The 24,015-nt window shown below is 37.4% G+C and overlaps 2 protein-coding genes across 4 annotated transcripts in view; one reads left to right on the top strand and one right to left on the bottom strand.

Annotated features, from left to right (window-relative positions):
* The window catches only part of slc12a5b (solute carrier family 12 member 5b), a 58,382-nt gene extending 45,228 nt beyond the window's left edge, over window positions 1–13,154 (bottom strand). The window contains exon 1 of the mRNA XM_079383082.1: window positions 12,927–13,154. Coding sequence (XP_079239208.1) covers window positions 12,927–12,981 — 55 coding nt within the window. The 5' untranslated portion in view covers window positions 12,982–13,154. The remainder of the gene's footprint in view (window positions 1–12,926) is intronic.
* The window catches only part of LOC306848491 (MAP kinase-activated protein kinase 2-like), a 458,467-nt gene that overhangs the window by 409,255 nt on the left and 25,197 nt on the right, over window positions 1–24,015 (top strand). The window lies entirely within an intron of this gene.

Raw genomic sequence — 24,015 nt, 5'->3', positions numbered from 1 at the left:
CTCTTACTTTAGGACAATTTCTATGACAAGATCCCTAATTGCACATACAAGCACACAAGCAAACATACACACTGACATGCACACACTCAAACCTTACCTCTGATTTTTTTTGGTACATTTGTTTTTTTTTTTTGTTAAAGGTTAGAACGAAATGAACTCTAGGTTCTAATTCAATAAATAAGCAAACAGAGTCACAGTGTTGATGGCATTCAGATGGCATAAAACACAGGTCTCTATCTTTTTCTCTCCATGCAGTCTGACCTACATAATGGAGAACTACTGCCTGATGGTGCATGCAGCTGCCACAAGAACAGACACACACACACACACTCAGATACGCATGTAATGCACCAGACATAATGTGTATTCATGCTTGAAATCCACATGATTCATTCAGCTTTTTCATTATTATTGTGATTCCTTCAAACATAAAATTTTCTGCAGAGTCACCTGATGTGTGTGTGTGCGTGTGTGTGTGTGATAGATAGATAGATAGATATACTGATTTGCCTTGTTTTAATGATCAGTGTTGAAAACAGATGTCGTGCTTAATATATTATTGTGGAGACTGATACAAGCGTGATGCCAAATGGTTTTATACGAGTCAAAATCTAAAAGGTAATAATAGAACAACAATTTTTAAAAGTGAATAGTTTAATTTTTCACTATTATTTACAATAGCATGTGCATTTTCATGGGTTTAAATAAAATATTTTTATTATAAGAAATGATAAAAACAACTTCAAAACCACTCCTGGTAAAAAATAAAAAAACTTGATTTTTAAAAATCAACACATTATCGAAAGCTGATTGTGACATTAAAAGCCAAACAACAAACGTGAGTAACTTATTGCAATTTATTTAAGCCAAGAAATAAACTTCTATTAAATAAGTATAATGAACTATGTAAAAGCATTTCAAATGTTTCTAGTATGTTTTATAGTACCCCAAAATCAAACAGTACACCCCTCGCATGCCTTATTACGTCCGTCAAAAACTTAGGCTTGTTGTCAGTTAGAATATTATAACTAAAAATATTGACAGAACACATTCATGGGCATCAATCACTTCACTGAATACTTGCTAGCTAAGAAATAAATAATTATTATCTTCCAATTAATCGGTTTTCAAATCCACATCATTTGAATACCACAACTACAATGTCTGTCAAAAAATAATGTGCATAATACACATAGTTTTTACAAGAAGCCTGCAGAAGTACAGGGAGTAGACGCATTTCCTGGAAAACCCACACTACCGGATGTTTTGACAAAATCATCACTTTCCAACAAGAAGGAGAATATGGCAGCCTGAGTGGCTTCAACATGCTGTCTGTCAGAAACTGTAACAAAATACATAACACACGTGAGAATAAATATATTCTTCACTAGCTAAAACTGACAGGTGATTATAGTTTGATCACTATCTTCTCAGTTGTTTACAAGGCAATTATCAAAGTTTGATAAAATATTGTTTCATTTTCCAATAAAAATTATACATTTTACATTATTTGTTACATTTAATTACCCCTTTGCAGATTTTGAGTCATATTTAAATAACCAAAAGATTTGGAAATGTTGGTTGAAAAATGCCACCTACAAGGACATTCTTTCCTTTAACTCTTTGTATAATTACCTGGTGTATTAAAATTTTAACAGGAGGCCCACAAGTGAACCGGCCCACTAAGAAAAGTCTGTATGGCCAGTTCATCTCTGCACACCACACAAATGACCTTTTTTAAGAGCCGCTGGTTGCACTGACATTAAAGTGTTCTTAGGTCAGACCAGTCTAAGACAGTCCTGAATACTGCTACTTAACAGGCCAGCTTACAGAGATCAGCACCCGCACACAGAACTCCAGCCAGCTGAGCGGCTATTAAAGATTTGTCCCACAGAGTGGGATAGCAGGACAAAGTGTTAAGAGCCAATACTAGCAGACTTCAGTGGCACATGGTGTGAAAACAGTCCTGTTGAAAGAGGACATGGTTTTGGACTAAACACACACGCAGGGACAGAATGTCATATGTCACTGTCTTGCGCATGAACATGTCAACTGCCACAAAACCCCAGGCAAAGCTCCGTTTAGAAATCTGTTGTGTCTGTGAACACGTGCCATGTCATAAATCATCTTGCCCTTGGAGATCATGTTGTCTTTATCAATAAAGCCATTCATATGCAACACACGAAGCTGTGGAAAAGGACACTAGAGGTGACCAAGGACTAAACTGTCATGCTATGTTAATGCTGACTGCAAAAACGAGCTACTAATTCTATTATTACTGTGCAAAATCAAGCATGATTTATGCTAATTAGTGCAATATGAATGTCAAGGTCAAAAATGTGCAATATTGCTGTTGCTTTGCATGTATTGCATGGATAAGCATGACTCTACATACATGCAAACACACACAAAGCAATTACACCATCAATTTCTCATAAATAAAATTATGAAACTGACATCATTGTCTGACAGAGGAATAAAACATGGGAATTCATCAATTCTATAGCAACAACAAGAGACAAGCCCTGCTCATCTAACTTCCCTATTTAAAGAGGAAATGAGAATACAGGGGATTGTGGTCCAGTGCAAATGGAGAACAGAACTGAGAGAGACATGCATGAAAACCGGCTGAGGGATTTAGTACAGTTCCAGATGAGAAAGGAAATCCTCACCCTAGTCAGAAAGGAGAGAGAGAAAAAGGGAGGGAAATAATAGGAGATTAAGAGAGAGAGAAATGGAGAAAGCACACAGTGCGCTTGGGGTGAAACTGACTCATCCAGCACTCACAGGGACAGCATGTACCATTTCTCCATTTCCATCTCTGTTCTCAAGGTAATTTATTGTTCTCATCAGTGTATGGACAAATGTAACTGAATATATGAATATCAGCTGGTTTAACACCAAACAGTTGCTTTGATATAGTCACATTAGCAACATTTTTTAAAATTTCACAGGCAATAAAAGTCCATTGTCTATTGGAAATAAAGTAGCGATGTACGAAATGCTTTTCACAGTGAAGCTAACTTTCAAACCAAGCAGTTTTCTGTTGTTCTTTGCAGCGAATTCAGCAACTTCAACTCGATGCAAAATCTGTGTGTGGAAATCTTTTGCTCTAATGTGAGATTACCAATCACGTGGATTCCTATCAAACTGACTTGATTTTGCACAATTTACAAATATGCAATTTGCAAACAACGGCAAATATAACCATACTTTCACCTCATGATTGTACATAATTCTATTTAAATGACTGGGTATTAGGCACAAAATCTCCCAAACAATGGTAAGTGTGACTGCACCTGTAAGGCTTATGCACACCGGACGATTATCGCGCGGAATTATCACAGACTTTAACACCTCGTGTCTAAACAAAGGGCGCCAATGTGAGTGTGCACATCACCGCGCAAAATGCCAGGCGTAAAAGCGTTATTTTTTTAAAAATATCTCGTTTTTTTGGTTTGACGCATCGCGTTAAGAACTGCCCGTCAAATGAGATTGGCCCCTTTTGTTCACGTGCCTGGAGATGCTGAAGTTAAAGTAAAACACGACTTGGTGGCGCTCAAGCACAAAACGGTCTTACCGAGCACTGAGCACTGATTCCTAACGACGAAGAGGTAATAAGTAGACGAAGAAGATGCATTGAGGCAAGATGAATGTAGAGCTGCTGGTCTAACTGGTGTCTGAGCACAAAGAGCTTTATGACAAACGCGACAGCGACTAAAAAAATCTCGATTAGAGGGAGTTGTTATGGAGAGGAATTGCAGATCAAATAGGATTTCGATGTGTACCGGGGTATTTCTGTTTTTCATTAAGCCCCATCTAATATCAGGGAATGAATTTGCACATTCACTCTGCTCATCGCCAGTGAAAATCGCTTGGTTATGAACACAAAGACGCATCGAAAAACGTCTCGAAAAATGCTGGCGATAAGCACGTGCGATAATCGTCCCGGTGTACACGAGGCTTTAGTCAGTAAAGACAGCCATGCAAATGGAATCATTCCTGAAGCTAAAAACAGTTGTGTTTGGCACTAGTAATGCTAATTTATGGACTTGATTCCCAGGGAATGCATGAACAAATAAAAGTAAACTAAAGGTTTGAGTGGCATTCCTTACATTAATTTACATTTTAGACACAATATTGCCAGGTAAGTTGTGAGTTTTTACTCCTCCAGCCCAAACAGTTGCACAACACAAAGTACTGGTGTTTTGTTGTTGAATCAATTTGTGTTTTTGGATGAACTGGTTGAGTAAATGATTCAATGACTCAGTCATTAAGACTTTATTTCCTGATTGAACCACCACTCTTAAAAAAATTGCTTTAGACAATGATTCAATGACTCACTCATTTAAACAAATTGCAGAATTTGTTATATACTACTCTTATTAGTTCTAAAAATATTAAGAGTAGTATGTGGAACCAAATTCAGAAAATCACTTATTTTGTTCCTGAATGAATCAGCATTTTTAAATGAATAGGTTGATTGAATGAAATTATGTAACCTGCAAAAAGATTAATTTAAATATTTATTTATCCATTTTCCCATAGACAGGGAAACACACTGGATGGACGGCCAATCCATCATAGAGCTCACAGAAAAATCTGTATCACTAATGCACAAACTGACAATCGTAAACGAGCAAACAGAGACAAATGGAATGATACAAATTATGAAAGTTCCCAGTGCTGTTGGGCTGTTATATCAGTAATCTTGGAATGCTGGATCATCAGATTCAAGGACCAGATCTGTAGGCATATTTATCTGAATAACCAGAAAAGACAGAAAAGGTACAGGAACAGAATTAGGAATTCAAACTGGCATCATCTGCATGAGCACCACAGTTCAATGTGTACCTCACTCTTCAATTTTCATTGTGGTTATGCTAGAACAATTTCATTACTTTTTCAAGGCCACTGCCTACTATGGTTTGGCACTTCAGAGTGAAACTTAATGAATTCTTAACTGACAGCAGGAAGGTGACGATAAGAAGAGTGAACTTGCAGACCTCACACAGTCATGTAGCCAAGAAAATTCCTCCAAACATTAAAAGCCCCAGACAGACTTAATTCTTCTCAATCGAGTGGACACAAATAAAGAGACTGTGAGGGTATATGTTTGCCTGTCTATATGAGATAAAAAATGGTGCAGATTAGCAGCACTACATTATGCAATCTGCAGTAACACAAGGCAGATATGTAAGTATCACACCTGCTCAATCTTCTGTGGACATCACTGTAGTGAGTGTTCATGCATAACCAGCAAGTCAAATACAGCGAGTGTGTGCTGCCAACTCTCTCTATGGCTATGTTCACAACTTCACACAGTCGGTGTTTGGGAATGACTAACATCTTTACAAATAAGTGACTCTTCAGTTGTCCTGTTCTTACAACAGAAGCAGATACCTTATATATGTATATATATATATATATATATATATATATATATATATATATATATATATATATATATATATAGAGAGAGAGAGAGAGAGAGAGAGAGAGAGAGAGAGATCTAGACAGGTGGAGCTGGGGGAGGTGGAGGGTTTCAGCGGAATTCTGATTTAAAAAAAAAAGAGTCCTAAAGATTAAAGATTACAAAGGCACATGAATTACAAAAATGAATGATGTGCATAGATAAAAAAATAATTTAAAAAAACTCTGCAATATCCCATAAAAAAAGGAATTATTAATTTTGATTTCATGGTGATTTCAGTACAGAAATATATAGATTACAAATCATAATTTAAACCTCGGTCCCTTTGCATACCGAATGAAAGTTAAACCACCAAACTATCATTTCTTGTAGTCATTAAAAGTACCACCAGTACTAGTGCCTCTTTGAGAAGATTTTGTGCTTGATGCTCCTTGTTACATAATGCAGTTTCTTTATAACTAACCATTGTCTTAAAAGAACAGCATGTAATCAACATGTGATTAACCTTCTTAAAACTTCTTATCTCCTCCTTTCTCTTCAGACTATTGTCGCTGCTCTTTTCTTCAGCATGTCTCACCTCACAGCCTCTGCCCTCCCCTCTGTTCTCACCCTAAAATGGCTTCCCAGGCACCTGCCAGAGACAGCTGGCCACGACAACTTAACAAAACCATCCATCAAGGGCAAATACATCAGCAGGATTACAGGAGGGCATATACAAATCCTTTATGTGGCATTAAAGAAATATTCTTATATAATGCATGGTCTTTTGCAGTGACATAATACTCACGACACTGCCACAATTACATAAGAACTACATCCCCCTAAAACTAAAACAAATTAATTGCACACCTACCCCAAGAATTATGATTGCAGTAATGTTTATTTCCTGATATGTAAATAATTTTTACAGTTAAAATTGAAATTCAGTTGAATACAAATTCAAAAGAATGACATTTACATTTGAATTACAGTTCTGAATCCTGCTTACTACTTATATGATTTAATTTTAAAATGTGTTACCAATTCAGTTGTTAATGTCACATGAGCCTGAAAAAGACAGTACTGACTATAAATATAACTGAAACTTTAAAATGACGTAAACATAACCAGATGGTCTTAAAAGATAAATCGCAACCAATTATCACCACGGTCTATTTGTCAATGAATACAATAGCTCAGAGCTAAGCCACCCAAAGATATTTTTGTTCAGAAACATCCGACACTGACTCTGCATGGATCTAAGCAATGAGCTGACAGGAAATGCATTTTCTTGCTTGCCTTTTTGTTGCTTGTCATGACTGTGGCAGCTTGTCTATCAAACACACTCACACTACGAGCTAAAAATGCCATGAGTTGATTGGCGGAGAGAAGCTGTTGTTAACACATGAAGTGTTGATTAAAAACTTACATCAAACAGATCCAGTAACACTGTATTCTGTCTTTATCAAATGAGAGTTATGAACAACCTGCAGTGAAGTATGATAGTATTTACTAGCATCTGTGTCTTATGAGGAAAAGTTGTGAAAATATTTTTATACTTTGCGTTTATGAGGTAACTGTTACATGTTCTGTTTTAGTTGTGTTTTGCCATGTCTTCTGTTGACCCAGTTTTCCTGATTAGTTAATTAGCGTCACACCTGTTACTGTTCTTCCTTGATTTACATTCAGCCTTTAAAGTCTGTGTTCTCCCCAGTTTAGTTTGTCTGCTATTGTATGTGTTACACCATTCCTTGTCGTCTTGAGTAAAGCTTATTGTTTTTGGATATCCCTGCCTGCCGTGTCTTGCCTACCTCCCTGGGGTACAACCGTAACAGAATAGCAGACCGAAACAGTATATTTAGCGACGTTTTTCTTTGGTTCAATTTTGTTTTCTCCCTCTCCTGTTATGGATCTTCTCCCTCTCCTGTTATGGATCTTCTCCCTCTCCTGTTATGGATCTTCTCGCCGTCCGACTCCTGTGCCTGGAGCAGAAGGACCGTTCGCTGGAGGAACATACTAGGGACTTTCTTGATCTGGCGTGCCTTACACACTTCCCGGACCGCTCGCTCTTGTGTTTTTTACATCGCCAACCTGAGCGAGCAGTGTAAGGCACGCCTACCAGCGAACGGTCCCAAGGAGAATTTCGCCGCTTGTGTGGAGTGGGTGCTGGAGAATAATGGACTGTTTTTCTCCGTCGGCCCTGCTGAGGACAGCTCCAGCCCCACTCCCGATCCAGAGCCCAGCCAGCCTTCACAATCTCACTGCACGGAGTGTTCGCCAGAGCCCACCGCAGCCACAGAGCCCGAGCCGGCCGTGAGTATAGAGCCATCACCGCTTAAAGTGACAGAGCCACTCATCGCCCCGGAAACTGAACTCAACGCGACTGACCAGGTGTGTGAGCCAGCAACATCGTGCGTCGTGGGAGTCTTAGTGGAGATCAAGGGAATGGATGAATTCCCAGCCCACACTTCCACCACTGAGGGTGAGCTGCAACTGGTTTCTGGGAACCATTTTGAGGAACTTTTGGACATCTTCGAAAGGGATCTTATTGACTGGTTTGGGGAGGTATTACCCAGTCCTGAATCTCCTGTGTCTCCGATGGTTCTGTCCTGTACCCCTTCCTCAGCCAGCTCCTCGAAGAATGTTTTGAAGGTCCCTCCCAACCTCCCTCTCCCTCCTCCTCTGTACCTGTCAGACAGTCCATCAGTTCCCCTTCAGCTACCTCAGGAACGCCCCTCAGCTCACCCTCAGCACGCCATGTCCGGTGGATCAGTTGCGCTTCGGGACTCCCTGCGACCAGCCAGCTACCTCAGGGTTGGAGGATCCCCAGTCTTCACCTCCAGCCTGCGAGACCCGGACTCCACCTCGGCCCTCCGATCCATCGGCTCTACCTTGGCTCTTGGCTCCCTCGTCTCCACCGTGGCCCCTCATTCCACCAGCTCCGCCGGGCTCCCTCGTCCCTCCGGCTCCGCCTTGGTCAGTCGTCCCCCTGACTACTCCACGGAACTCTACACTTCCAGCTTCGCTTCATCCCTCCGTTCCTCTGGCTCCATCGGGTTCCTCCCTCCCTCAGGCTCCACCTTCATCCTCGGTCACTCCGGCTCCACCGCGTCATTCGGGATCCCCGCCTCCTCCTCACTCATCTGAACCGCCGGTTCCGCCTTGTCCCTCTGGTCCCTTGGTGTCACCCTGGCTCTGTGGCTGCTCAGCTCCATCCTGGGCTCCTACTCCACCGGCGTCATCTCTGTCAGTCGGCCCCCTGGTGTCGGTGGTCCCATCCCCACCATGGCTCCTCCCGCCGTCGACTCCGCCGTGGGCTGCCATCCTGGCTGGCTGCCATCCTCCACTCCCCCCTGGACTCATGTTTTGGACCATTTTGGTTTGTTCCTCTTGTCCATTGCCCGGCTCCCTCCTACTCCATGCCCGCCTCCTGAACCCCCACCCTCCCTCCTCTGTTGGACTTTTGTCTGTGCGAGGACGCACCGTTCCGGGAGGGGGCGTAATGTTACATGTTCTGTTTTAGTTGTGTTTTGCCATGTCTTCTGTTGACCCAGTTTTCCTGATTAGTTAATTAGCTTCACACCTGTTTCTGTTCTTCCTTGATTTACGTTCAGCCTTTAAAGTCTGTGTTCTCCCCAGTTTAGTTTGTCTGCTATTGTATGCGTTACACCATTCCTTGTCGTCTTGAGTAAAGCTTATTGTTTTTGGATATCCCTGCCTGCCGTGTCTTGCCTACCTTCCTGGGGTACAACCGTAACATTGCATGGTGCAGTTTATAATACAGTGGAATGTATTACTGGATTCATAGTCGGGGTTTATGTAAAAATGAGTATTACAACATTATGAATACTGTATGTTTTGACATAACTTATGGCTTCTGGCAGCTCCTTTTTTCTCAAAGAGAGAGTGCGTCATGGCATTATGATGATGGTTGTGTCTGCCTGCAAAGTGTTTTGTAAGGGAACCCAAACATGCATTTAAATAGGTTTTATTCAAGTCAAAATATTTTTTACATGACTAAAGCAACCTGAATGCATTAAGTCGTGTTAGGTAAAAATTATTGGTTCCTGTATATTTCTTATGGCAATGCCCAAGTAATTAAGCTTGCTTAAGAACAAATAGTTCTCTCTTGTTCTGTTAGTGTCTGTATGGTTTTTGAGGACAGCCAGTACTCTAGATGTTCCTAATGTAGGGTGGTCCTGTTATGCTTTAATGTGTTTGCGGCTGTTAAAACAGGTCTGTGCCATCTGGCCTGATGTTCACTTGACCTGAGACTTCAACGCAAGGACAAGCAGTCATCAGTGTATGCTCTCCACAGAAGATATATTTATTTTCCATCTTCCTGTGCTTTCTATCTTATAGTACACTGCAGTATTTAAAATTAAGTCACCCATATCTAATTAATAACAGAAACACACACATTATACAGTATATGGCCAAAGGTTTACAATAATTATGAATTATATTAAACTGAATGATTTCTGAAGGGTAATGTGACACTGAAGACTGCAGTAATGATACTGACAATTCACCTTAGACATCACAGGAATAAATCACATTTTAAAATATATTCAAATAGTATTTAAATAGTAAATATATTTCACAATATACTTTGAATCAAATAAATGCAGCCTTGGTGAGCATGAGACATTTTTCAAAATGGAACCTGCTCAAAATCACAGTGAGAAGATATATCATTATGCTCACGGTTGTGTGTATAATTTGGAGCTGTGATTTGATGGGGTCTGTATTTGTTCCTCTGAAGTCGATCAACAATCAATTTCCTTCTGCCTCCCATCCAATTTCTCAACTAATCTAGTCCAGCCTTCTTCACTGCTAACAAATGCCAAAGATCACCGGTGTCATAATGCAATCTCAAACTTCATTATCCACTGAGAGAAAGCACCTTAGGTCCGAAACGATCCGATGCGTCAGGCAGGCTGCTCTATGAGTGATGTAACTGCATTGTCACAGAGACTGTCATTAGAATGCACTTTATATTGTGAAGCTGCTGAAGCTTGTGACTGGTAATAAGTAAAAAATTAGACAAAAGAATGACATTCTCTCCACTGAAAGTTCATAAAGCCGACAAGTCTGTGAATTTTAAGATGCTGTCATATGGTGATAGTACACGGAAAATAACATATTTACAGCCAAACATGTTTTTATTCTCTGCATGGTTGCAAGAAAATTACTTTAAAGTGCAACCCTTGTTGCTTTTTGATGAACAGCTATTTTTCAAAGAATGCAAAACTCAAGAATGAAAAAAAACTTAAAGATATGATCCACTAATTTTCTGGGTAGTATACTGGACAAAGGGGAAAAAAATCTGTCCGAAATCAAATGGATGATTGAAGATTGAAGATTGTGATTTTGTTACTTAAAAAAAAAAATTTAAGTAAAAACATTCAGGCTGTAAAAATGTTACATTTATTTATTTACTCCACAGATCTTAACATTTTGTATTATCTTTGATTTATTTATTAACTTACACAAACATCTTAACATATCAAATACCTTTTCAAAGGAAAAAGCAAAAAGCAAAATTTCTTTGTCAAATTTAGCCCCCCCCAAAATAATAATATAAATAAGAATATAAATAAATCCAAATATATATATATATATTCAAAATATTCAAATATATATTTTAAAAGTTATAAATAAAATGAATATAACTGTAGCATATTTTAGAAGAAAATACTAATTAATTCAATGTGCTACTTGCCATTTCTTGAGAATTATATGTGAAATTTACTACACATTTCAGAGTGAAAATTGTTCAGTGTATATATAAGAATTATGTCTGCTTTTTATTTCCCCCAAAATGCGAATGACAGAACAAGACTGTTTTGGGACAGCTTTAGCAGGTGAGCTTCCAAGCATGAATTTTATGACCAAATAGGCATTAGCACCACTGCAGTACTGTCCCTACCCCCTGATGGGAGGAAGAGAGAGAGAGAATTCAGGGCAGCATTGGACTTTGAAGGAAGCGAAGCAGAGAGAGCGAGAGAGAGAAACCCTTTGAAAAGAAGCAAAAGCCATAATGCAGCAGTCTGCAGCCAGCTCCACTCATGTCTACATAAAACAGATCAGTCCGTCAGTAACAGTGGGCCTGGAATGGGTTTGCATTCACAATGCATGCGATCGCTGACTGTTTCAGAACCATGGAGAGCTCCATTGATACCAGCAGCTCAATCAGCATCCATTTCAGAACCACGGACAGAGTCTCTGCTACCACCGCTGCAATCCAATCATGACACTTATGCCACGGTGCTTTTAAATAAGAGAGCTATTTGCTCAACTGCCTCAATTTGTAATGTGTGTGAAACACACAAAATGTTTCAGCACTCATAATGAGTGCAGGTTCTGCTATACTGCAGGGGGCTGATAAGAATGTATGCGAGAAGAGGTCAGGTACAAGCTAATTTAATTCCTCTCTCACGGGCTGGAGCTGAGCTGTACCTGTAGGCACAAAGCTCTTTTAGAGACTGAGATCTTGCATCTAAGACCCCCTTCCCATTTTCCAAGAGGTTAACGACATGAAATGCATCGAAGGTCTGCTTTTGTTAAAATGCTCCAATTATTCCAATTATTCCCAAGGATCTAAGACACAGGGAGCTGAATCCACTGCCTGCGGAAACTAAATATGATTAAGCAACAGAGAGGCAGACTGAGAAAAGGACAGACAAGCAGAAGAGCTGTGACAAGCAGTGTCGTCCTCTACAATTGTAAGAAAAAAATCTATAAAAAAATGGACATTATCTGGTAATTTTAATCCTAAAATAACACATGCAATGCGAGTCAAAATAGAAGTAAAATGCCTGTGAAAAATGAATACGGAAAATTCATTCATGCACTGTAAAAACTAATTGTTACCTTAAAGACTTCTACCTGATTTAATCAATAAAAATGAGTTCTATATATAATGTATATATATTAAACTAAATTTATATCCATTAATTTGTAATCACATTAAATACATAACATTTTTCAGTGCATTAAAACTGTATAGTATGTCTATTATTACAGACTTTTCTTGGAGTGTGAAAATCTACACACACACACACACACACTGCTGTCTGTACTTCCTCAGACAGACACAGAAAGCATTATCATTCTCCTCACAGCAACCTTGCAGCACGAGCCTTTGCCAAAGCTGCATACACACCAACACACACACACACAAAATAATTTCCAACCGTATCATTCCTTTGAATGTTTCCTTGCCACATACACACATGCACACAAATACAAAAGCATAACTGATTATGAAAGTGCAAGAATATTTGTACTCATATTCTGACATCTTGTATCTCCCACACACACTGACAAGCAGCTATCAGGCATTGGTGCATGACTGGTCACACATACATACACACACACACACACACACACACACTCCAGCCTGAATTGGTACCATCACTAGTGACTGGTAAAAGGCACATTTGCTCATCCTCTGCACACACACACACACACACACACCCAATAGCTGTTGCAGGATCAGTCCACTTACCCTGACTGTTGGGTCCCCCATCGCCCTCTTCACATTCGGTGAGGTTGTTGAGCATTTTGGAAGCTCGAGCACAGATCCCCTGCTAATGCTAACACTGCTGCTGTGTCCACCAGCCAAAGCGTGTACCAGCCTCACACGGATGGAGGAGGAGGAGAAGGCTCGTGGTTCTCTGCCTCTCTCCTCAAGAAAGCGAGCAGTGCTGTGCTCCAGCAGACTGGAGTCCTCTCTGCGTACTGAGTCTCTCCCTCTCTCTGTAGGAGGAGGAGGGGGGGTTGGGGGGACAGAGAGAGGCTGCAGGGACGTAAATGATGGAATGCTTAAGAGCACTTTTTTTCTCTCAAACATTCACACAGCATGTCGTCTCTCTCTCTGCTATGCAACTAGAGGCTGCCTGTGCCTCACCATTATATGCACAATGCAGTGATCTGGAATCTTCTTTGCTTACATGAAGCGTCTGTTGCAATGTCTGTGTCATCACTGTGTCAAACTGTGCTCATATGAGAAAGGTGGCAAATCAACAAAAGATTGCATGTGGTTGCGGGTTAAAACTGTAGCTTTCATTCTCAGGTTTTTTGCCTTGAGAATTCACCAACCAAAAAAGCAGCAATCTACATTGTTGCATGTATTTTTGGAGAAAATGTGTAAGGGTGTAATGGCTGGTTGCTAGGTTGTTGCTAAGGTGTTCAGAGTGGATTTAAACGTGTTGATATGGATGTTCTGGGTGGTTGCAAAGGTCTTGCTGTGCAGTTGCTAATCTGTTCTGGGTGCTGCTAATTTGCAAGTCCAATACAATTCCAATTTGTAAGTCTGAAAGCTAGAGATATTTATATTTTTGCCCTTCCTTGCTGAAAAGAGCAGCACAGCTTGTTGCATGATTTGTTTTAGATGGTCCCACAAACAAACAAACAAACACCAGAAGGGCTAGTCAATTAATTTTTGTTTTTTAGTAACAAGCTAGACCAGCACAAGACCAACACTAACTGGTTTAGGGTTTTGTTTTCTGATAAAACCTCACAATAAGGTTTCTTAACATTAGGTATGGAAGCCCATTTCCACCACTGAATAAAAAAAAAAAAAGGTAATTGCGATTTATCTCACAATTCTGACTTTTTTCTCAGAATTGCCTGATACAAACTTGCAGTTCTATTTATATCTCAGAATTGTGAGATGTAAACTTGCAAATGCAAGAAAAACTTTTTTTTTTTAAGTTTTTAATTCAGTAGCGGAAACGGGCTTCCATAATTAGGCAATGCAATGGCTAACATAAAAAAAATTAATTACAAAATTAAAAAAATAATTAAATAAATGAATATTTCATATAAATATCTATATATTTTTTATTTATAATATTTCTAATACATATAAACTGCTTTAGGGTGTTGTTTTCTGTTTTTAGCTAACATGAAATAATTAAATTATTAAAATTTACATTATAAATATTCTAAATTGTATTAAAGTTCCTTTTACAAAACATTTTTAAATAATTTAAAAATATTTTGTAAAAGGAACTTTAATATAATTTAGAATATTTATAATATAATACATAATTATAATTTAATATAATATAATAATTTATTTAAAAACGTAATGGTTTATGTTAATTTCCACATTTGCTAATTCATTTGAACTTTTTAAGTTGTATAGATAAGAAAAAAAACATTGACAACACCTAATGCGTTAATATTGTTAATAAATTGAATCTAGTTGTAAAGTGTTACCTATTTTCCTGTTTTCCAGAAAACTGGGTTTGATATCAAATCACATAGGGGCATCGACATTTCAAATCTGCCATTTCATGAGACACCTCGACCTTCTGTCTTAATGTTTCTATACGTGATATAATACTTATGAGGCATAAGCCATATAAGGAGTGATTGCCAGAGGCTTTTACAGGCTCTATGTTACGCTACAGGTTGGGAAGCCGTTGTGAGATGAAGTGATGTGGAAATCTTGCTTTCTTCTGTCTTTTATACACACTTTCCTTCTGACCTCAGAGGTAAACTCCACTGAGTCTTCCTTCCTGAGAGCTTTCTATAAATACAGAGAATAAATGAAGGTATGGAGGGATTTTAAAGGTTTTTTCTAAAGTGCAGGATGGTGAGAAAGAGCACACATCAGGAATGAGGGACACACAAATGGTTAGACACATAAATGATAGATCTGCTCAGAGAGAAACATTGATGGATAAAAGCCACTGTGTGAAGCCGGAGAGGTCAAAGTATGGATACAAATATGGGGCTTTGGAACAGAATAAAATGTTATCATACATCTTATACAGTACATGCATATACATGTAGAGTCCAAACTTATAAAACCACACTGAATTCATAATCGAATTGAAACCAGAAATAAATTAAGTTTATCAGAGACAATAATGATAAAAAATAATAATAATAACGGCCCAATGAACCTTGTGCAGATAAGTGGTATCAAGGTCCAGGGTGAAGAAAGGAGATACGATTTTGAGAAGCATGAGAACATGCTGGCCTGGCTGTATTCATGCAGTGAATCTCCACTGAGACCAACACTTTTCCTCCTAAATGCATTTAAGTGCAGCATCTCGCCTATTTTTAGCATCACAAGCTCAAAGACACAGAAAATGTTTCTGAACTCTGAAGATTTCTCTGTTCTCATATCTGTGCATATTTTTGTGTAAAGACATATTTCTATATATGGTTCTAATGATATGGCTGAGAACAAAAACCTTCTGCAATACCTTCACAAACAGCATTTTTGTCCAAATCCAAATAACTTGTCAGAATGGAATATTGTTGTTTGTATGCATGTTCATAGTCTGTCAATTTCCAGAATGAGCTAAAATGAATAATTAAAAAAATATACATAAAATCTCTCTCTGTATAGGAAGAGTCCCAAATGTCAGTAAAAAACTAGATAATTACACAGTCATGTTCAATTAGGCATCACATATCATGAAACAAATTAATTCTCTAATGATATAACAATTTAGGGCTCGTTAATAAAATTTGCACAAGGTCTGCAAATTTGACTTTAATGCAAAGTGCACTTTTAAAAGTATACTTCAGTGTGTTAAGAAACAATCTTGAAAGTGTTTCTCATTTAATACATACATTGAAGATGTGAAGTACACTACAAGTGCGCATTCCATACAGTTAAGCTCACTTCTTTTTTTTCAATGGCAGTAAACATTATTTATGGATAGTGATAAAAGCAGAGCTGACAGAATCTTCAAGGATCACACATCTTCTGTGGTGTGAAATAGAAAGGCCTGGTCCAGATGTGGACCGACTCCCTCAAGTTTTCTGGAATCTCAAAATTCTGCCATGATTGGCATCCATCCTGAATACCATTTTCATCTGGGCCAAGCGGCTTTAGCGCTTAACCCGGAGGGCACCTCCCATCTTTACGCATACACATATACACAACACAACCCTCCCAGACTGCAAAAGCTGACCTAATCCACAGATTAAGGCCATAGAAAAATGTTGCAATTTGCTTTTTCATTTAAGATAAAAATGAAATAAGAATGTAAGCGTCGTTTCACTTGATTCAACAGCACAAGCCATAGATATGAGCGCCTAATAAGCTCGTTTAAGCAATGAACAGTTTGAGATTCTCATTTTTATCAAGGCTAGCCAGTGTTTAAATGGAATTGAAATGAGCTGTCCATTTAGCCCCAGGACAACCAAGGGCGTTTCACTGGGATTACAGAAAGCACTAGGCTGACCAGCAGCTGTACTGGGGTGAAGATTAAAACTGTGGGCAGAAAATGACCTTTCCGATGATGATCTTTCACAAAGTGCTCTCTGGTTATCATTAACTGATATTGCATAAGGTGAAAAGCCACAGGACATGATGGACTTCCAAGAACTCTTTGAATGTCATGATGTCAGGATTCAGCGGCAAAGTCTTTTAGAGGTTTAGATGGACAGTTATTTAATTAAGTTTATATATATCCTTAATGTGTATTTTAAGTAATGGTTTATGACTCATAATCAGACTCCAGACATTTGACATGGTTATGATAGCATTTAATAGAATAATTGATATGATATACACTTCCATTCAAAAGTTTAGGGTCAGGATTTTTTAAATTTAATTTGAGTAATATTATTTAGTTTAATTACATTTTTTATTTTAAATAGTTTTATTCAGCAAGGACATATTAAACTGATCAAAAGTGACAGTCATTTATAATTTATAATTATACAAAAGATTTCTATTTAAAAAAAATGTTCCTTTAAATTGTGAATTCGTCAAAGAATCCTGAAAAAAGTATGCTTCCACAAAAAAAAAAAAAAAAGTCAGTTTTCAGCACTTTTTGACTGGCCTGCGGTCCCCACGAGGGAAAAAACAAAACAAAAATTAAATTATGTTTATCTGAAAGTGTAACAATGAAAACAGGTTTTCTGTAAGGTTTAGGATTAGGGGATACAAAATATTGTTTTGTCAATATATAAGTAATAGAAGTCTATGGAAAGTACCCACACTTCACAGAAACAAATGTGTGTGTGTGTGTGTGTGTGTGTGTGTGTTAATATAAAATTTTCCCTTGGAATATAGATTTTAAAAAACTTTTTACATGCATATTATTTATAGAAAAAATATGGAAAAAATATTAAAATAAACAAACATCTAAAAATCTAAGGGCTCATTAATGGAAGTTAAATTATATGTATTGCTAAAATCCAAATAGGCAAATTAAGCACTTGTGAAAGTTTGTGTTTGTATAGGAGTTTAAAAAAAAAAGTATATATGTAACAAAAAAGTCAATACAATATGTTTTTCGAATACAGGTATGATAGTTGCTGCAGAACATATTGATTTCACCTTTTGCTATAACCTCAGTCTGCAACCCTGTTATTGGCACTGCAGCTAGAACTGCTGAGATTTATGAGCAGCCAGGGAGAGAGAGAGGAGCAACCATTTAAAAGAAAAGACAGAAAGAGAAATTGAGCCTGTCCTGAATGCACCCCTGGAGGAAGTCAAGGACATATTGAATCTTTCATTCCACTCCTGCAGATATTCTGACTTTAAATTATGTGTTATCTGTTGCAAAGGAAAATAAACCTGCTAAGTGTGCTGTTCAGTTATTGGCATGGATTTGTGCATGAGTATTTGGGAGATCAGTTGGAAATGTGATTTTCATTCACTGATGTCTGAATCAGCGTCACAGCATGTATGCGTGTCATGCTGTGGCATTAAATTCAATATGATTCATTAATCACTGAATTCACCACTGAGCTCATACAGTTTTCTTATTTTATTGTTTCCGTAGGCCAACAACAGCAAGGTCACAGATTCAGTTTCCAACATATACCTTAAATTTAATATCTTGTCAATGAATTTTATCCATTTGATTTGATCTATCCATTAAACATCAGACTCTTTTAAACAGTTAAGGTTATATGTAATTCTATATCTATATTATACGTAATATAATTATTCGACAGAAATATTTGACCTCTGTAAATGACCTTTTGACATCATTTTAAAGTCAATAATGTTCTCAGTTTATTAATGCATACAAACCAGTAAGATCTTGTTAGGAAACAGTGACATCTTTTAATCTGATATAACTGTTAATAAAGGCATTGATTTTAATTTATATGATGTGTACTTAAAAATCTAAATTAACTGGTTTTATTCAGGACAAAAATATTATTTATCATCTCTGAACCAAACAATATACATACATCCGCACCAACAGTTAAATCAGGTTGAAATAGCTCTTATAGGTAACAACTGTGGGTTACCACTTTTTACAGTATACTGTGTATCTCTAAGATTTTTTCTAACTCTAGATGGCTGATGGTCACAAAATAAACTGGATCTCTGTGCATGTGTCCTATTTTTTCAGCCATCTGAGTCACTCTTTCTTTGAAGAGTTGCCACTGTTGGCACTACACTGCTGTTTTGTTTATGTAGGCTCTGAATGCATTCATTTTTTTTTTTTTGCATGATCTGATCTGGATTTGTACCGTTGCAGCAGTATGGAAGGTTTCTCAAATGTTTTTGGGTTTTCCCTAAGAGTTATATCATCCCTCCACAGAAGACCTCGGGATGTGCTAACTTCAGTGGAGTGTAGACAGAGTGCAGGCTTGAGTGCAAAGCATGTATAAATCATGACCAGAGAAATGAATAGGGAACAGTGTAGGGCTGCAACTAACGATTATTTTGATAATCGATTAGCTGGCCGATTATTCTTTCGATTAATCGATTAATCGGATTAAAAAATTATTGACCAAAAAAAACACTATTCCACATTCTGCCCAATGTCCTTCAAACAAACGTGACAACTGAATGCTATGAAAACATACAGTGCTTAATTTATTAGACCACTTATCATAATAAAGAGAAAACATATTTGAGAAATTTGTCAAAAATTTGTTTAAATTTAAAAATGTTATTGTCATTTATTGGACATAATAATAAAAAATGGCCTCATAACAGCTTGCATTCTTGCTGGTATTGTTTATGTACTTTTTGACTGCAATTGGGTATCGCGAAAAAAAAATACTCAAATAAAAAATACAAAAAAAAATAAGTGCTCTGGTTTTCTTTCATAGATAACAGTAATAATGATATTATAGCATTAAAAATAGCCTACTACTGTTACTAAAGAGCTTACACATATTGGAGTACTAACCAGTACAGAAAGCCGAAAAATGATTTTGGTTATCACCAATACTGTTACTTTAGAGCAGCAGTGGCACAAACCTTACATAAACACATTGTTAAACTTACATACATTTGTTAAGCATTGTAAAAATTGAATATAGTTTAAACCTCTATTAAAAATTAAAATAATAAAGATAATAATAAAGACGAATAAAAACACAAACTCAGTGTTAACCAATAGGTAAGAGTAATGTTCTGCAGGAACTACTTTGATCACAGTCACCTCGTCATTTCTTTATCCTGTAAAAGGCCGTTATGGAGCGTCTCATGTTTATATTCAGACAGACAATTACACGCTGTTATCCCTTTAAAGTTCCTACTCTCATAAAATATTTTAATTTATTTTAAACCTTAAATTAACTTTCAACAACAGATAATTCAGCACAGTGGATATGTTTGCGCTGAAAAGCATATTAATTGTCTCCCTCTCTACTGTGTTCTGTCCGTCTGACGCGCGTGCGTGCGCCCGCCGCGCCGGCGCTTATTCGGTATTTTAAACTTAACAGACTGTCAGGGCGGACCTTTATGCAAAAATGGAAATGCTCGCGTGAGTTTGTGGCATTTATAGATAAGGATATGACCATAAACTGAACGTTTTTGCGCTGAGGACGCACACGCATCTGTAAAAGCGCCTGACAGGGCAAGCCATTACTCTTATGCATTAACTTAAAGCTTAAAATAAAGAATTATCATGTTTTGGGCAGCTTGGATCACGTGCTTCTCCGGCAGAATCAAATTCTGTTTCCTCCACTATTTTTAGATGCATTTTGTCCATAGAAATGCATTATTCAGTGCCGTAATTTGACTAACCAGCTGAAGTTGGACGTACACTGTGGGCAGACCCGATTAATCGATAATGAGAATCGTTGTCGATGATTTTATCGATTAGTTGTTGCAGCCCTAGAACAGTGTTCACACAAAACCAACCAACAGGAAGAAAATTACAAAACACAGAGGTTAACTGATGGTATCTGCTTTGTTAATTACAACATACAACAATTTGTTAAATACAACATTGTTAATTGATGGTATCTGCTTCTTTTGAAGCCAATGGACTGCATTATTTCAGCTTATTTATTAAAAAAACTTCTGTCATGACAACTCTCGGAGGGATTGGCGTGGTAATGTACATGACAATGTTAATGTATTTGGTCTTGGAGGAATAGATCTGCTACGCTGCTGTGGCAGAGCAAGTACCGAGACTTGCTACTGCCAATATATCCACAAAATGCTGCTGTGAGCATGTAAGACAAACGCTGCTGCAAATATAACATACATGAAATAACCCTCTATAACATATGTGTATCACCTCCATCTGTACAGGTGGAGCTGGGGAAGACGGAGGGTTTCTGAAGCACGCTGCGAACTGCAACCACAAGCACTAGTCATATATTTGAATGTTGAGCAGAGAGCTCATTGGCTACCGATACAGGAGAGAACCAATCAGCTGCACCATGTGATAATGATGTCATTAAGTCAGATTGAGTTAGACCTATCAGACTGCACCATCTAGAGTTTCATGCCAGAACTCTGTATATGCTTAACATCGGAATTTCCAGTGAAAAACATTATCATGCTAAAAAAAAAAAAAAATCTCCACCAATCACAAGTGTAGAATAATGACAAGCACATCATGCCAAAAGAAATCTTATAGCGCTCCCCAACTCACATGAATCCCTTAAAATACAGAATTAGTCTCCCTATGCTCTCAAACCACTAAAATATTAGTGTAAATACATATTTTGCAATAAATGTACACACCTATTATACACAATCAACATCTTTAATTCAATAGTTTCATTTGCATCTGTCACTTTTAACTGATTATTTCATTCACAATGCTTCGTGGCATTACAGTCTTGTTCCTTTTTTCAAGATTTTCAAGTACAAGATTTTCAAAGTTTCTAATGTTGTGCTTCACCTCATAGCTGGTGGGTTTGGTTCATGGCTTGTAACACTTTAATTAGGACTTCTTAAAAATCTCTGGGGAAAAATGAATGGGAAAAATACTTTTAGAACCAAGGCCACTGAAAAAGAGGATGGGCGCTGTTGCACTAGTGATTAGTAACCTGTGATTTTTAAATTAAGAAAGAAAGAAAGTTAAAAAATAAAGGTCAGATGTCTTTGAGAAAGACATACACAGTGTGAGTGTGAGTGTTAGTGTGTGTATGTGTGTGTGTGTGTGTGTGTGCATAAGAGAGAGTTGAGTAATGAATAAAGATTGGTGTTTATAAATAGATCAAGGAAGGAAGGAGTCCTGGCAAATAAATTATGCAGAAGAGAGCTAAGGCATATTCAGGATGACAATTATGTTCACTTCCAACAAACAAACACCCTAAATATGTCTCTATGTGTCTTTTTTTTGTAGAAAACTAGGAAAAAGTCTTGAAGTCAAAGGCCATTCCTTTAAACAGCAACTAGAAATATTGAAAATAAAGGCAAGAAGGAATTATATCGTACTAAATCATTTAACCCAGAAACTACAAACCTAAACAAAATGGTAAAACTTGACAAAGTAATGTTGACAAGATTTAATGTACAGAATCAATGCAGCACTGTAAAATGCAACCATTTTTGACCATTTAATTTTTGACAAATTTATCAGACCATCCAATTATCTAAACTAAAGGCTAAAATATTCTGCTGAATGTATACTGACAAGCATCGATGGAATACTAAAATATACCACAGCTTTTTAAACATATACTTTAAAGACTTTAAGTACACAACAAGTGCATATTCAACTTATTTTTCACAAGTGATGTCCTGCAGTATGCATGGTAAATATAGTTGTCATGTAACCTAAAACAATGTGCTTCACGTTCTACTCTGGACTCACAAATATAAATAATACAACTGAAGCAACATGAATGTATTTTGTTTCACCAAAGAAGAATATGTAAACTATTACAGGTAAAAAATAATAGGAAAAAAGCTCATTAATTGAAAGAAAAAATTGAATATTTATACTTTTAAAAATTAATTAGCCATCCTTCAGGTTTTAGCTAATTTAAAATGAACTTGAGAAAAAAAAAAAACAATGAAAAGGTGAATACTCTTTCTCTTGTTATTTTCAGGGTCAGATGATGCAGAAACAGAGTAAAGACCGGTTTTTACAGTATATGAGCTGTGAGTGTAGAGCCAGGCTTCCTCTCTGCTGCAGTCACGTTGAGCATGAATATTGCATGTGAACGATGCATGCCTCATTTGTGAATTTTTATGTCATTACCATTAAGCACGGCAGTCTTTGCCGATCCTGTAATTCAAATGAATTGCACATATGTCCATGTATATCATGCAACCTTATAATGACCCTGATTATAACCATTGCGTCACTGCAGTAAATTCCACTGACAGTGTGTGTGTGTGTGTGTGTGTGTGTGTGTGTGTGTGTGGGAACAGCGATGGCAAAACTGTGCTTGCTCACTCTCGCCACCCCAAACAGCTCCTAGCAAATGCTTATTATTCAGTAACAACCTTTTAAATCAGCATTTATAAAAGAAAAAGTCACCACTAAAGTATAATGTATGCCGTGATTCAGCTGTGTTCAGACACATAATCACACAGCTGAATGAACACCCACAAAGACAACTGGTGACAAGTACTCATAAATAAAGCAAGTCAAATCTATAGGAACACTCTTTAATTAATGGTCATAAATATTCCCTCTACAAGCTGCATAACTCATGAGGCTTGAAGGCAGATTCACTAAAGAGGCTTTCACATTGACCATGATTTTCAGCTGAACGAACATTAACCTTTTCCACTGAGAACTGCCAAAATCTGCGTTAATAAACAATTCACTCTGCCTTTTGAATCAAGTGCATCTAGGACCCCAAATAAATAACTTGGTACTCTATTGCCTCTATTTATTGCCTGATTAAGGCAAATTGTTTTATGATGTTCAGTATGAGGTCTGAATTGTTAAACAACTATGTATTTGAAATTATGTTAATGGAATGGATTGGGAAATGAAACATTTAGCTACTTAGTGTACTAATGCTTTCGGACACAATTGCATTTCTTTACAATTAAATGAAAATGTATAATAGTTTGAGTTTATGTTAAATGCCTACTTAATTGTCTTTGAATTATAGTGTATAAGTGTACTGCTGAATGTACTGACTAACATTTATGGTAATTAAAACATACTTTCATTTTCACTTTCAATACTGTGTGAGAAACATTGGAAGATCCAAAGCTCGCATTGCTTTGATGGTGTTTATGCTACAAAAATGGAAAAACGATGTGCCTGTGGTACTTGTAACACTGATTCCAGGTATCCTGAGAGGATGGGCAATAGAATTTATTGTATTACATTTCCTAAACCTAAACAAAACAGAGCAAAATGTCCCTAAGCATTCACCCCCAATAAACGAAGAGCTACATTTCAGTGCCTACACTCCATGTGAAACTGGTTAAATGTACA

The sequence above is a fragment of the Barbus barbus genome (genome assembly GCF_936440315.1).
Source record: "Barbus barbus genome assembly, chromosome: 28".
NCBI classification, from domain to species: domain Eukaryota; kingdom Metazoa; phylum Chordata; class Actinopteri; order Cypriniformes; family Cyprinidae; genus Barbus; species Barbus barbus.
The sequence above is the reverse complement of the archived record's forward strand: the minus strand, read 5'-3'. Positions and strand labels throughout refer to the sequence as shown.